General features: G+C 51.6%; 1 protein-coding gene across 6 annotated transcripts in view; it reads right to left on the bottom strand.

Moving 5' to 3' along the window:
* Positions 1–6,880: 6,880 nt before the first annotated feature.
* UNC13A (unc-13 homolog A) overlaps positions 6,881–13,938 on the bottom strand; it is a 63,159-nt gene continuing 56,101 nt past the window's right edge. For all 6 annotated transcript variants that reach the window (XM_047698149.1, XM_047698171.1, XM_047698176.1 and 3 more), the window contains 2 exons: positions 13,303–13,462; positions 6,881–11,798 (listed from right to left, as the gene is read on the bottom strand). In XM_047698149.1, the coding sequence (XP_047554105.1) occupies positions 11,498–11,798; positions 13,303–13,462 (461 nt within the window). In that variant the 3' untranslated portion in view covers positions 6,881–11,497. The remainder of the gene's footprint in view (positions 11,799–13,302; positions 13,463–13,938) is intronic.

The following is a 13,938-nucleotide window of genomic DNA, read 5'->3' as shown; positions in this document are numbered from 1 at the left end:
CCCGCCCCAGGGGCAATGGAGGCGGGGCATTTAGCCACACCCAGCTCTTCGTCAAATACTGGAAGGTTCTCAAGATCTTCAGCCCCGCTGAAGGAGCGTGTGGGTGCACACCCAAGCCTTTTACAAAATAACACAGATGGCGTGTGATCCTTGTGGAAGAATTCGAACATACAGCTAAGCAAACTGAAAAGGCCCAGTTAAATCCTATATCCTCAGAGAAGACAACAATGAACATTTTGGTGAAAAAACATTCCAGTCTCACCCATGTGCAGGGTGCAAATATACCCGCGTATCCAAAAAGAGGATCGTGATCCATATACGGATTGGATTCCCCACCCCACCTCCCGTCCGACTCTACACATTTTTATTCCATAAACATGGGATCCATTGGCACTCGGTTTTTCAGCAATTTTCTTTTTTAAATTTAACAACATATTGTGGACGTTCTAATCGGGGCAGACTCCTATGAATTCCTCATGGATTGTCACATACAATGTTCCGCGATGGTGACAGACTGCCATTCACGTGGCCGTTCTGACCCCAGACAGTCACCACCCGACCGAGAGCCGTGTTACACGTCCCATTCTTCCTGCTGGAGTTATTTCCGTTGGGTGAGTCGATGCAGGTGAAAATGCTGGATTCACGTGTGTGCACGGCTCATTCCATACGGCTACCGTATTTACCCTTCTTACCGTATTGACTCTCTTTGCTCGATCTTGTCTGTTCGTGTGTTTACGGAGGTGGATGATGCCAGTTTATTAACCTCCCATAGAACGTTGGAATCATTTCTCATGTGTTCCAGTTATGTGGGACGTTTCTAAATCTTATTTTAACCCAGTGAATGTCACCTGGGGTGTTTTTGTTCCTCGAAACATCGGTTGACGTTTGGAGACGTTTGTGGTTGTGGTGACTGGGGGTGCTATTAGAACGGGGGGAGGGGGCAGGGATGCCCCTGCATGTCCTCAAGGGCACAGGGCAATCCCCTGACAAAGACTGATTTGGCCTCAGAGTCCACAGGGCTCTCGTTGAGAATCTTGCGCCAGTCCCATTCAGCCTCTTGGGGACCTGAGTCTGTGGCATGAAGTAAAGCTTCCTTTGCTACAAAATCTCTCTAAAACAGATTCTCAGGCTCTGCTTCCAGACTGAAGGGGTTAGAAGCTTAGAGGTGCTGACTGGGAATCCCAATTTTATTCTACTTTTTAAAACATATTTTATTTATTTATTTGACAGAGAGAGCCATAGCGAGAGAGAGAACACAAGAGGAGTGGGAAAGGGAGAAGCAGACCTTCTGCCGAGCAGGGAGCCTGATGCGGGGCTCGACCCCAGGACCCTGGGATCATGGCCTGAGCTGAAGGCGGATGCTTAATGACTGAGCCACCCGCCACCCCCCCCCATTTTTTTTTTAAAGATTTTATTTATTTATTTTGACAGAGAGAGATCGCAAGTAGATGGAGAGGCAGGCAGAGAGAGAGAGAGGGAAGCAGGATCTCTGCCGAGCAGAGAACCCAATGCGGGACTCGATCCCAGGACCCTGAGATCATGACCTGAGCCGAAGGCAGCGGCTTAACCCACTGAGCCACCCAGGCGCCCCCCCCAATTTTATTCTAAATAAAATCTCCAGAAGTCATATCCTTCCTTCTGGAATATATACATAGACAGATAGATATCTATATCATCTATTTATCTATATATATATCATCTGATATATGTATGTTTCCATGTTTCCACTGAGATATATATATATGTGTATATATACATATATATATATGTGTGTGTATATATATATGTATATATATATATATATATATATATATATATATAATCTCACAAGTTATATTCAGAAGTCTGAAATCAGTTTCACTTGGGTATAGTCAAGATGTCAGCAGGGTTGGTTCCTCCTGAAGGATCTAGGAGAGATTCTATGTTCTCGTTTTTTTCCAGCTTCTGGAGATTGCTGGCATGCCTCCACTCACAGCCCCTTCCTGTATCTCCCCAATCCCTTGCTTCTGTCATAGCATCTTCTACTTCTTCATCTGACCTTCTTCCATCCCTCTTATAAAGACCCTTGGATTACACTTAGGGCCCACTTGGATAATCCAGGATAATGTTCCCATCATCTCAAGATCCTCAATCACTTCTACAATGTTCCTTTTGCCATTCCCACGTGTCCTTCCACAGGGGCCATGCTAAGCTTCTCTATATCCTTCTGATTTTTAGCGTATGTGCTGCCAAAGCCAGCGCTCCTTTTGTCATTTGAAGTAATAGTCACAAGGGCGCCTAGTGACTCAGTCAGTTAAGCATCAGACTCTTGTTCTCGCTCAGGTCTTGATCTCAGGGTTGTGAGTTCAAGCTCCCTGTCGTGGAGCCTACTTTAAAAAAAATAACATTCACAAATTCTGGGCAATGGAATGTGGGTATCTTTGATGGAGGCTTTATTTAGTCTACCATATTCATACTTTTAGCAGGCTGTAATAGTGGCTGGGTCTATGGATGTGTCATAATTTCTTATGTATCATAATGTAGCATAGCAGTCAGAATTAAGGGTGGGTAACAGAAACCACTTGAAGCGTTTTTGTTTTTTTTAAGTGAACTGTATGCCCAATGCAGGGCTTGAATTCATGATCTGGAGATCAAGATTCTCATGCTCTACTGACTGAGCCAGCCAGGCACCCCAAAAAACCCCTTGAGGTCTTTTGACACAAAGGGTTTCATATAGGAAATTCACAAAGACTCAACTCTGCTGTTGTAGCATGAGAGCAGCGGAGATGGAGCTGAATGAATGAAGCATGGCCTTGTGCCAGTAAAACTTTATTTATAATAACAGGTAGTGGGCTGGATGAGGTCCAGGGCGCAAAGTTTACCACTCCTGGTGCAGGGGAGCAGGACCAGGTCTGGTCCTACAGGAATGACTCTGCAGAACCTGCTCACCGGGGGGGAACCGAGGCTCCCTCAAATCAAGGCCAGGTGCAGGAGGTCCTCGACACCTCTGACTTTGGGCACACACCCTGTATCTGCAATCCAGAAACAGGATGCCACCTTTGTGTCTGCCATGATGGCTTTTCAACCCCCACCAAGTTTGTCACTGGAGAAGGGAATGCAGATTCCAGAACAACAGGTGTTTCCATGGCTGGCTGCTGGTGGAGAGAAGGGGAAGGAAAAACCAAGACAGCTCTGGCTCTTCTGCCTTCCAGACGCCCCCAGGCTTCTCCATAGCCGGACCTGAACACCTACTCAGCTGTGGGAAACTATGAGCCTGGCTGCAGCTTTGTAGCCTCTGCCTGGAAAGGGGTTGGATCGGGGCGGGTTCTGAAGTCAACCCACCACTTCCTCTTCGTTTATTATTGTACTTTACGGTGATGGGAAGAATGACTGTGTAATTGTAGGATGCATAATCACGGAACCTATTATATGTAATTGCAGCATTAGGAACACAGTAATTATCATGCGATATAATAAATTATGTAATGAAATGTAATCGCACATAGATCATGAATCACAGAAATGTGTAACGCCCTCCAGGAAACTGTTTCTTGTTCCCTGGGTGATCGTGCCATGTTGGCAGGTGGCATGAGGAGATGTGGGGAGATGGGAGTGGGATTAGAGTAGATTAAGGGGTGGGGGCGAGAGCAGGAGGACAGGGTGAGGTTGAGGCTGGGGGTTCAGGGACAGTGGAGGGTGGGGTGAGCATGGGGATGGTGTTGGAGTTTAGCCACAGGCTAGGGGAGGTGCGGAGAAAGAGGCGGGTGGGGGGGCTGAATAATGGATTAGGTCAGAAGTTGGCACCCTCTGGCCCAGGGGCCCAAGACCATCCAGCCTACTGTTTCTCTTTTGAATCTTTAAAACGGGGATGAAACTCAAATACTATAAACTTAGCTGTACGCAAGTGGACAATTGCACAGCATTTAGTACATTCACAGTGTTGTGCAGTCATCAGAAATTCCCATCCTCCCAGACTGAAGGCAGAGGCTTTAACCCGCTGAGCCACCCAGGCGCCCCTACTTTTAATCTCTTTGGGACTCTCTCTCCTGTTTTCCACCGGGGCTGCTCTGTTTTACATGCTTGCTGACAGGACACGAGGGTTCTGATTTCCCCACATCCTCAACGCTTGCTGCCTTCTGGGGTTTTTGGTAGTAGCCCCCTTGATGATACGAGGTAGAATCCTCCTTTTTTAAAAAATCCTTAATGTTGTGCTTTTTTTTTTTTTAAATTAATCACACGTACGTATCCTGAAACTAGATCTGTGTTTGTAAATATATGTAACTAGTTGCTGGGCTTGCTTGTCATGGTCATACCCTGTGAAGAAGATGTGTAAGACTGATTTTTCCCCCGTCAACATCACACATCTAACATTCATTCACATCCTTTGTCAGAGAAGAGCTGCCCTCACTCCAGAGAGAAGGTCCCGTGCCCACAGGTGTGGCGTTGGCCATGAGCCTCAGTGGTTCCAAAGTCAGCCTGTTCGGTTCTCGGAGCACACCAAGCAGCAGGAGTGAGCCTCTGTCCCTAAGCCTCACGGGTGACAGGACGGAGACCACAGGCTGAGGGACATGGGACCAAGGCCTGAGCCCCTGGGGTTGCAAGCAACAAACAAGCCTGTCCCCTGGGTCAGGGAGTGAGCCGTGATGGAGAAGTCACGCTGTGTAGCCCACACATCTAGCTCTGGAAACTGCTTGGTCTCAGAGGAAAGAGAGGAAACCCTGAGCTGAGCGAGATTCCCTTTCTGCTCCCTGGTGGGATGGGGGCGCAAAGCAGAAATTAAATTCAGCTGTAGGGGCGCCCTGAGCGGCTAAGTCAGTTAAGCGTCTGACTCTTGGTTTTGGCTGGGGCTGTGATCTCAGGGGGTGTGGGTTTGAGCCCCATGTCCGGCTCTGTGCAGAATCTGCTTGAGAGTCTCTCTTCTTTTCCCTCTGCCCCTCCCACTTGTGCACTCTCTCTCTTTAATAAATAAACAAATCTTAAAAAATTTTAAATTCAACTGCAGAAAAATAAGGTTTTGTTCTTTGTGTGTTTATGAAATGAGATTCTCACCTGCTACATTAAAAAACAAAACAAAACAAAACAAAACAGGTAGGGACCAAAGTGGGACTGGGCAGGAGCTATCTGAGCACAGCCTTGGACTGATGGCCCAGAGAAAGGCTGGAGGTAGGATGAGGCGAGGGGGTGAGATCCTTAGTCCCAACCCGCTCCCCTTGGAGGAGGCCTAGGCAGGAATCCTGATTTATCAAACTGCATAAGACCTGGCAAGCCAGAACACCTCCAGGACAATATTCACATCACAGAACCGTGTCTGTCTCACTGCCAACAACCTTGCTGACGACGTTGACCTGAACCTACAGGATGAAAGTGTTACCCAGGGCAGTGACAGCCTTGTCAAGGGTAAGAAATGAGCCTGGTGACCAGGAACTCCACCCCCAGAGAAGAAGCAGATTGGTTTCTTCCCTGTTTTTTTTTTTTTTAAGATTTTATTTATTTATTTGACAGAGATCACAAGTAGGCAGAGAGGCAGGCAGAGAGAGAGAGAAGGGGAAGCAGGCTCCCCGCTGCACAGAGAGCCCGATGCGGGGCTCGATTCCAGGACCTTGGGATCATGACCTGAGCTGAAGGCAGAGGCTTTAACCCACTGAGCCACCCAGGCGCCCCATCTTCCCTGGTTTTTGAGGATCCAGCTTGGGGTCCAAGCACACCCCATCCCACCCCCAGTATCGTGTGATGGTCCCTCCTGCATCTGTCCTCCCTACACTTCTTGGATGAACAAAGCCCGACTAATTTTTGGGAATGATTTTGTGCCTTCCTATGTTGGCCAGAGGTGTTGGGGGACAGTGTGATTGATTCCTTCCTTCCTTCTTTCCTTCCTCTTGTATTTGTTTTAAAAAGATTTTATTTGAGGGGTGCCTGGGTGGCTCAGTTGGCTAAGCGGCTACATTCGGCTCAGGTCATGATCCCAGGGACCAGGGATCGAGACCTGTGTCGGGCTCCCTGCTCTGTGGAGAACCTGCTTCTCCCTCTGCCTGCCGTTCTGCCTACTTATGATCTCTCTATGTCAAATAAATAAAGAAAATCTTTATATTAAAAAAGAAGATTTGTCTGAGAGAGGGGCACCTGGGTGGCTCCGTTGGTTAAGTGTCTGCCTTCAGCTCGGGTCATGATCCCAGAGTGCTGGGATTGAGTCCTACGTTGGCTCCCTGCTCAGTGGGGAGCCTGCTTCTCCCTCTGCCTGCTGCTCCCCCTACTCTCTCTCTCTCTTTGACAAATAAATAAAATCTTATTAGAGAGAGAGAGAGAGCACGAGCAAGATGAAGGGCAGAGGGAGAAGCAGACTCCCTGTGGAGTGGGGGAGCCTGACCCCAACTCAGACCATGGGCTCAATCCCAGGACTCTGGGATCATGACTTGAGCCAAACGCAGATGCTTAACTGACCGAGCCACTCAGATGCCCCAGGACAGTGTGATTTCTGAGCGATTTCTTGCAGTGTTGGTTCCTCCCTCCAGGCTGGAAGGCAATCACCACCATCCCAGGAATTCTCAATACATTTTTATTACTTAAGCTGGGAAAAACACAACACAACACAACACAACACAACACAACACAACACAACACAACACAACACAACAGCCACACATGGGGCTGTAGGGTGAGTATGAGTGTGTCCTAAGTCTCTTGAGCTAAGAGCAGGAGCTGCCCCAAGTCCCATCAGATCCCGGCTCTCCCCGCTCTGCAATACCCCCTCACTCTGGGCCTCACTTTGCCCTTCTCCAAAGCTACCTGTGGACCAGTTGCGTTCGTGGGCGGGAAGTGTGTTCAACAGCATCTGCGAGTACTAAGGGGTCCATGAGTTTGTTGCCAATATTGGAATGCAAGAAAGCCACCACATGTCTGAGGCTGTGTGCTTTTGCTTTTTTTAATGTCTGCTGTTAATAAAATATTTTTACAGAGACCAAAAAGTCGGAATAGTGCAAAACATCTCAACACCATGCATTCATGACCACTTCTCGTTGGTTTTAAACATTTGTTCCAAGTCACATATTTACAGAGAGATGGGGGCGGGGCGTGGGTGGCATCTGTGCAGACACCGGACCAACGGGATGGAATTAAAACAAACAAACAAACAAACAAACAAACAAACAGCATTTTGAGTTCACATTTGCAATCACATGCTAAGAGAAGGTGTGTGGAGGAAGAACCCCCTCGACTGCGTGGCCAGGTTTGGGGGGCTTCAGGGGGCCGGGACCAGGGGTGCAAATAAGTCCCCCTGGCTGGATGGCCTGGGATGCATGGGGGTGGGGGTGCCCACTCCGCCGGTGACCGGTGCCTCAAGAGAGCCACTATGGTTAGGCGGGGGTTGGGGAATGGGGGAGGTCTTACTCGACACCGTCTACTTGATTTCTCTCTTTAAGAAAATAAAAGGCAAAGAGAAAAGCAACACGTGTCAGCGAAGACGACTTTGGTCCTTGACAGTTCTTAGGAAAGGATGTTCAGGGGGCAGATGGTGTCGTGATCCAAAACGACCCCCCAGTGAGCTCCCCTCCCGCTCCACTGGGGCAGCAGAGTTTTAGGGGACGACTCTGGGCTGTCCCTGCTCTGCCCCGCCCCTCGGTGTCCCCATCTACAAAATGAACAGCACAGGGTGTGGGGGACAGCAAGGTCTCTGAGGTCCCAAAGATTTCTAGTTGGGTGTTAAGTTTTTTGCATCTCTGATGGGGGCACGGTGAGGTTTCAGGCTCTGGGGCCTGAGAAGGATTGCGGGTCAAGGCCAGGCACCTGCTCGTTTCTCATAAATCCTTCTAGGATGGGCTGGTGAGAGCCAAAGAGAACAGTGGGTTCCTCTTCCTTCTAGACCCCCTACTTTTCTACCCATCTCTGAGTCTCTCTCCATCTCAAGGTTGCTCTGTGTCCCCACCCCCCACCGCCCAGAGACCCTCAAGATCTTCCTGGGCATGATCTCGCCCTCTTGATTTCTCCCCTTCTCTTTCTCTCTATCCTTCCCTCTTCTCTCATTGTGTCCTTACTCTGGGACACTGTCCCTTTTTGGGGAGTGGGGGCACAGGAAGAAGTGATCAGCTCTGTCCAAAATGCCCCTCAATGTCACAGCCCCCCTCCCTGACAAAGGGCCAACCCTACTTTATCCTTTCCCAGACCCGTGAAAATCTAGGGCATGTTCCTGGCATGAAATGAGGTCCGATACAACCCTGAGGCCCCACCAGGGCTCAGAAGTTCGGGCACCCCAGGTGAGGTGGTGAATGGCCTTGGGGAAACCCTGCTTCTCTCTGACGCTTGTTCTGATACAGGAACTTTCTAGTTCCAAAGGCTTCCAGGCCCTGAGACTCCTTTCCTGTCTCCTCATTGTCTGCTCTCACCCTCTCTCCACTCTGTGTTGTGTGACTCAGCAGCAGTCTTGCTGGAGCACGTTCTGTGTGCCCAGGTCTACGTGGGAGGGGAAGGTTGGTATGGACAGACATGGATAGACATGCATGTGAACCCCCCACCCCAAGACATAATTCTACTAGTCATACCCTCCCCATCATCCCCCTGTGCCCAGTCTGTACTTGGCGAATTTGGGCCTATCCAGAGGCCTCAGACCCTAGTTGGGGTAAATAGAGCATGTCACAGACAACTCCCACCCCCTGGCATCAGGGACAGTGGCTGGGGGAAGTTCTGAGGAGGAGCAGGGAGGGTTTTCTACAGGAGAGGATATTTGTGATGGGTTTTGAGGGATAAATAGGAGTTCTCTGGGGGAAAGAAGAGGGAGTAAATTTCCAAAACAGTTCTAGCCTGGGAGTCAGAAAAAGTCATTCAACAAATACTACCTAAAGCTCCCTCCATGTGTCTGGGCGGTGCTGGGGAAGTTTACAGACACACACACACACTCACTCACTCATTCACACACACGGGCAGGCCTTGACCAAAGACTCCCAAGGACTCTTGGAAATAAGTTGGCTCTCTCAGGCAGAAGCTCAGCTACCCCTTTTCCTGCTGGTCATCCATAAATATTTCTGGGTTCACCCCAGGTCATATTACCTCCCCTTAGGGGTGTTGCTGGTGTTCTCAACCTGAATCATCTATCCACCTCACTCCCACCTACCCCTGAAGGTGGTCTGAATTTAAAATCTGCCTCTCAGTCCATGCAATAGATTCTAAGCTCCCTCCTTGCCAACCCCCACCTGCCCCTGGCCCCAGCCCCCTCCCCCACCATCCTGTGGGAAAACTGGCATCTTAACCTCTGATTCAGAACCTTCTGGCATCTGAATCTGCCTAAAATCAGGGGACATAGAACACCTCCAGGTAACTTCTCTGAGAAAGTAGTGCCATTTCTTCCAGACTTGTTCACATACCAGGAAATCGTCAATATAAACATACAACTCTCAATGCCTAAGGTTTGCACAGGCCTCCTTAGAAATGCCAAACCCTTGGGCAGTGCACAATGTGGACAACTGTACCTAGTGGACTGGGGTTCATCTAAGGGGTGAGTTTGGTTTTTCTTTTTAATGTATCCTTCAGAAACCTTCTCAGGTATTAGTTTCAGTGTTCCCAAAGCACTTTGCCTCTCCCCCAAACTGCATTGGTCCATTCTCCATGGGGTGGCCCGAGGGAGCTTTTGAAACCTGACTTCCAGACTCTCCTAAGCTTTTAAATCTCCTGGGGCTCCCCAAATCTCTTAGCATAAAATAAAAACTCCCCAGGGCAGCACACAAGGCCCTGCCTGGTCTGACATCTCCACAGGGCTCCTGGACATCAACACCTCCTCCTTGTTGTCCCCCTCATCAGCCACATTGACCTTGCTGTGCTTCAAGCCTGCCCACCTCAGCCTTTGCACCTACTGTTCCCTCCACCTGGAGCTTTGTCTCTCTAGTGGGTGGTTCCTTCTCCTTTTTCACCTCCTCAGAAAGCCCTCCCTCTCTTTGCTGTCTGACACAGGCCCCATCACTCCAAGAGACCAGCTACTCCTCACCTTGTCCCTGTTTTAATTTTTTCCTAGTACAAGAGAATCTTGTACTTGTCAGTCTGGCAGAAAAAAAAAAAAATGGCACACAAGCACGCATCCAACATGGAAAAGCAGATTGAGGGCAAAGACAGGCCAGGACAAACTTTCCCAAAACGTTCTGCCTTTATGAACTACAGTGGGGAACTTGACTCTGGCCAGATTGCCCCACTATTGCCTCCTGGAGGAAAAGCTTTAGGCGGGCAGAGGTCCCACCTGGAGGTATCCTGTGGCACGATGTTTGAATGAATGAATAAGATTTTGGAGACTAAGCTCCAAGTATGTTTACATATTTGCACACACACACACACACACACACACACACACACACCTAGAGTTCCTGGTCTCTTTCTTGCCTGCCTGGAGAATTCTGGGAGAGGAAAAAGGGGTTCAGGGGATGCCTGGGTCCAGGGAATCCCAATCCTCTCTTTTTTTGGTGGGAAATCTAGAGTTCTCACAGAATCTCCCCATAGGGTCCCAGTGGAAAGGGTCAAGGGCAGGGGTTTTGCTGGGCAGCCAGACATGGGAGGGGGGGCAGTGGGGGTCTTGGCCCAGAACCCTCATCCCTTGTAAGGATTGGGGGAGGTCCCCTGAAGAGGGGTTAGCAGCAATGGGGAGCTGTGTCGGGTCACCCGATGTCAGCCCACCCTTAGATGGGGCACACAGGCCAAAGGGAGTAGTAGGGAGAGGGTGTGGCACTGGGATCTTCAGCAAAGTCTCATGGCACTGGGATCTTCAGCAAAGTCTCAAGCAGCTCTCTCGGCCTCAGTTTTGCCATCTCTTAAATGGGTAGGTTGAACTCTATGATATGAGATTGGGGTATGGTGGGGGAAAAGGAGAGGCAAACCCCCACAGGGAAGTGGGGGCAGCGCGGGTGCTTCAGAGCCGTCCACTCGGCCCCCAGGGTTTGGGCGCCCGAGGGCGCATGTGCTTTTGAAATCCCATCCTCCCCTCCTTCCCCGTGTATTTTTTGCACAAAACGAAAAGACACTCTGGTCCAACCTGGGCCCTCCAGCGAGCATCCTAGTGCCTCCAACCCCTAGGCCACCCCAGGGGGCTGCTCCAGGAAGCCCTGCCCCTCGCCCAGGGCCCGCCCCTTGAGGGAGCTGAGAGTTCCATACTTGGCAATTGGTCTTGGGCCCCACGGCTTGGGGACCCATCTTATGGCTTTTCCAGGGGACAGGAGGCAGGGCCTCCCCGTACCAGAGCCCCAGGATCTGGCCTCCTCCATAGGGGGCGGGACTTCCTCCCATCCCAGCTCCAAAGGTCCCCTAGGCGCTGGGGACTTGGCTTCTAGTAGGGGATGTGGCTTCTTCCTTCATAGCGCCCTAGGGCGTGGCCTCTTGAGGGGGCGGGGCGTCATCCGTTCACAATTCCCTAGAGGGGTGCGCTAAGTCAAGGGCGCAGGCGCAGCCAGCCCTCTGCACAGAGCCCGAAGACTCGCCCTCCGGGAGGTCCCAGCGCGCAGACGCCGCCCCGCCCCGTGCGCAGGCGCAGTGCTGCCCGCCCGCGTGCCCCGCACTAGGGCGCAGGCGCGGCACCGCCCTCCTCGGCGGAGCGCGTGTCCGACTTGAGCTTGACGAACTCCTTGGCGACCTCGTCATTGCTGCGCTGTGACAGGATGCGCAGCACCGTGAGGCCCGTGTCGTCCATATGGATGCGGCGGCCCAGTGGCAGCCAGCAGGCGGCACTCCCGCGCTGGGCCAGCTCTCGCAGCTGCAGTACGGCCAGCCCCACCGTGCGGTCCTCGCGCGCGAAGCAGTAGTCCTTGACGCACACCTGCAGCTCGTAGCACTCCGGGCCCACGTCCGCGCTCAGCGTGCTGGGGGACGGAGAGGGGTGAAGGGGTGGGGGAGAGGGGGCTGGGCGTAAGGACAGCCCCACCTGCCGGGCTCCCACGCCCCTACGGCTGACCCCGCCTCCGCGCCGGGCCACGCCCCCAGGCCACCCGAACTGGGGCACGCCCACATTTTCTTACCCACACCCCGGTTCCCCAGTAATCGCTGTCCTGTCTCTCCTTCCATCCTTCTCCACCCCACCCCACCTCTAACCGACAACGCCCCCCACCATCCCACTCCCAGCCCCCGGCCAAACCACATCCCCACCCAGGTGATGGTTCCCCGAGACTCCCTGGTTAGACCATGCTTCCACCGCGTGATATCTGCGTCCACACCTTTGGCCAGCTGAGCTGCTGTTCCCACCATCTTGTCCCAGATATCACACCCAGAAGTCCCTTTACCGGGCTCTCACCTGAATCCAAGTTCTCTCCTTGACGTGTCCCTTCCCCCATATTCCCTAGCTCTTCCTTCTTACCCCTAAGCCTCTCTCCACACGACCTGCTCTCATGCCTCACCATGAGTGACCCCCCCAACACACTCCAGCTTGCCTCCCCAACCCCCAAGCTAGGCCCCTAAGGCTGGGCTTGCCCCCAGGGGACCTGCCCTTGATGGGCCATGCCTACACTGCTCCCCAGAAACACCCTCCTTCACTGTATTTCCCAGCCCTCAAGTACTACCGCCCGCCGCAGGAAACCTCTGCCCCCCGACTAGACCAAGCCCCTGCTCCCAAGCATTTATTTCTTCAGGTATCCTACCACTCCAAAGTCCTTTGACCAAGTGCCCTATTCTTGTCCTCCCCCCTTACCCCTCTGCACTTCTGTCCCCCGAGAACACCCCCCAACATGTTCCTGCCCCGGTGAGATTTGCACCTAACCCAAATATGTGCCCACCACAAGCAATACCCTGATCAGACTTATTTGAGCTCCCCAGCTCATCTGCCCTTTGGACCCCTGATGCCCCATCTGGATAGAACCCCACCCTCATTCACTTGACAGGCATCCCTGGACCACACTCGGCTCCTGTCCCCTACCTGTGACTCCTCCAGCCCTGCCATGACAGCCTTCACAAGGCTCACTGCTCACTCCAGGAGACCAGCCCCCTGCCCCTGAGACCCTCACCCACACATTCCTTGCCCCATCATGGCCCCTCAGGGCCCTTACTAGACCAGAGTCTACAGCCCCGGAAATGGCCCTGCCCAACATTTCCCCTCTTCCCAGATTTCCCCTTTTCTTCACAAGCCTTCATCAACTTATATTACATTCATGGCCTCCCCTGGGAACTGCTTGTCTCCCAGAGTGGTTACACCCATCACCAATGTCACTCATGCACTAAGGTGCCTTCCTTCCAGTTCCCTCTCCTAGGATGTGACCCCTCTCATCCCTGTGCCAAGGAATCACTGGCCCACCAGACATCCCTCTTCTAGTAGACCTTTAGGTTCACCTAGCAGATGTCCCCTGCCCATGTTCCCCAAACCATTCTTAGACTCACAACTGGAAGCTCTCGTTGTACTTGGGGGCCCAGCTGTTGTTCTTGGATTTGGTTGCAAACTTGCGTTTCTTGTCGCTGAGCTGGGGCCCAATGATGTTGACCTCGATGAATGGCCGGAAAATGCCAGAAGTCTGCCACTTGAGGTCATTGGCAGCCACGACTGTTATGGGAAGTAGAGAATAAGGCTGTCAGGTCCCCTACTACACAGCTGTGGTTTTCAAAGCCTGTCTGAAAGAATACATTTCCTAGAACATTTCTATAGTGAAGTGTCGCTTTATGACTAAGTTCCAGCCAATGAAATTTTAGTGAAAGGAAGTGATGTGGACAAATTTCAGGTTGTGGCTTAAACTTTCTCCTTCTTTTAGCTGCAGGCTGAGATGCTGCTGGGTACTGAATTCTTTGGTACCCTATAGAGGAGGAAAGGTACCCTATTAGGGATGAAAGTGCAACAAAAGGGGTGCCTGGGTGGCTCAGTGGGTTAAGCCTCTGCCTTTGGCTCAGGTCATGATCTCAGGGTCCTGGGATTGAGCCCTGCATCAGGCTCTCTGCTCGGCTGGGAGCCTGCTTCCTCCCTCTCACTCTGCCTGCCTCTCTGCCTACTTGTGATCTCTCTCTCTCTCTCAAATAAATAAATAA

The sequence above is a fragment of the Lutra lutra genome, chromosome 1 (genome assembly GCF_902655055.1).
Source record: "Lutra lutra chromosome 1, mLutLut1.2, whole genome shotgun sequence".
NCBI classification, from domain to species: Eukaryota; Metazoa; Chordata; class Mammalia; order Carnivora; family Mustelidae; genus Lutra; species Lutra lutra.
This window is presented reverse-complemented; position numbering and strand designations above follow the sequence as displayed.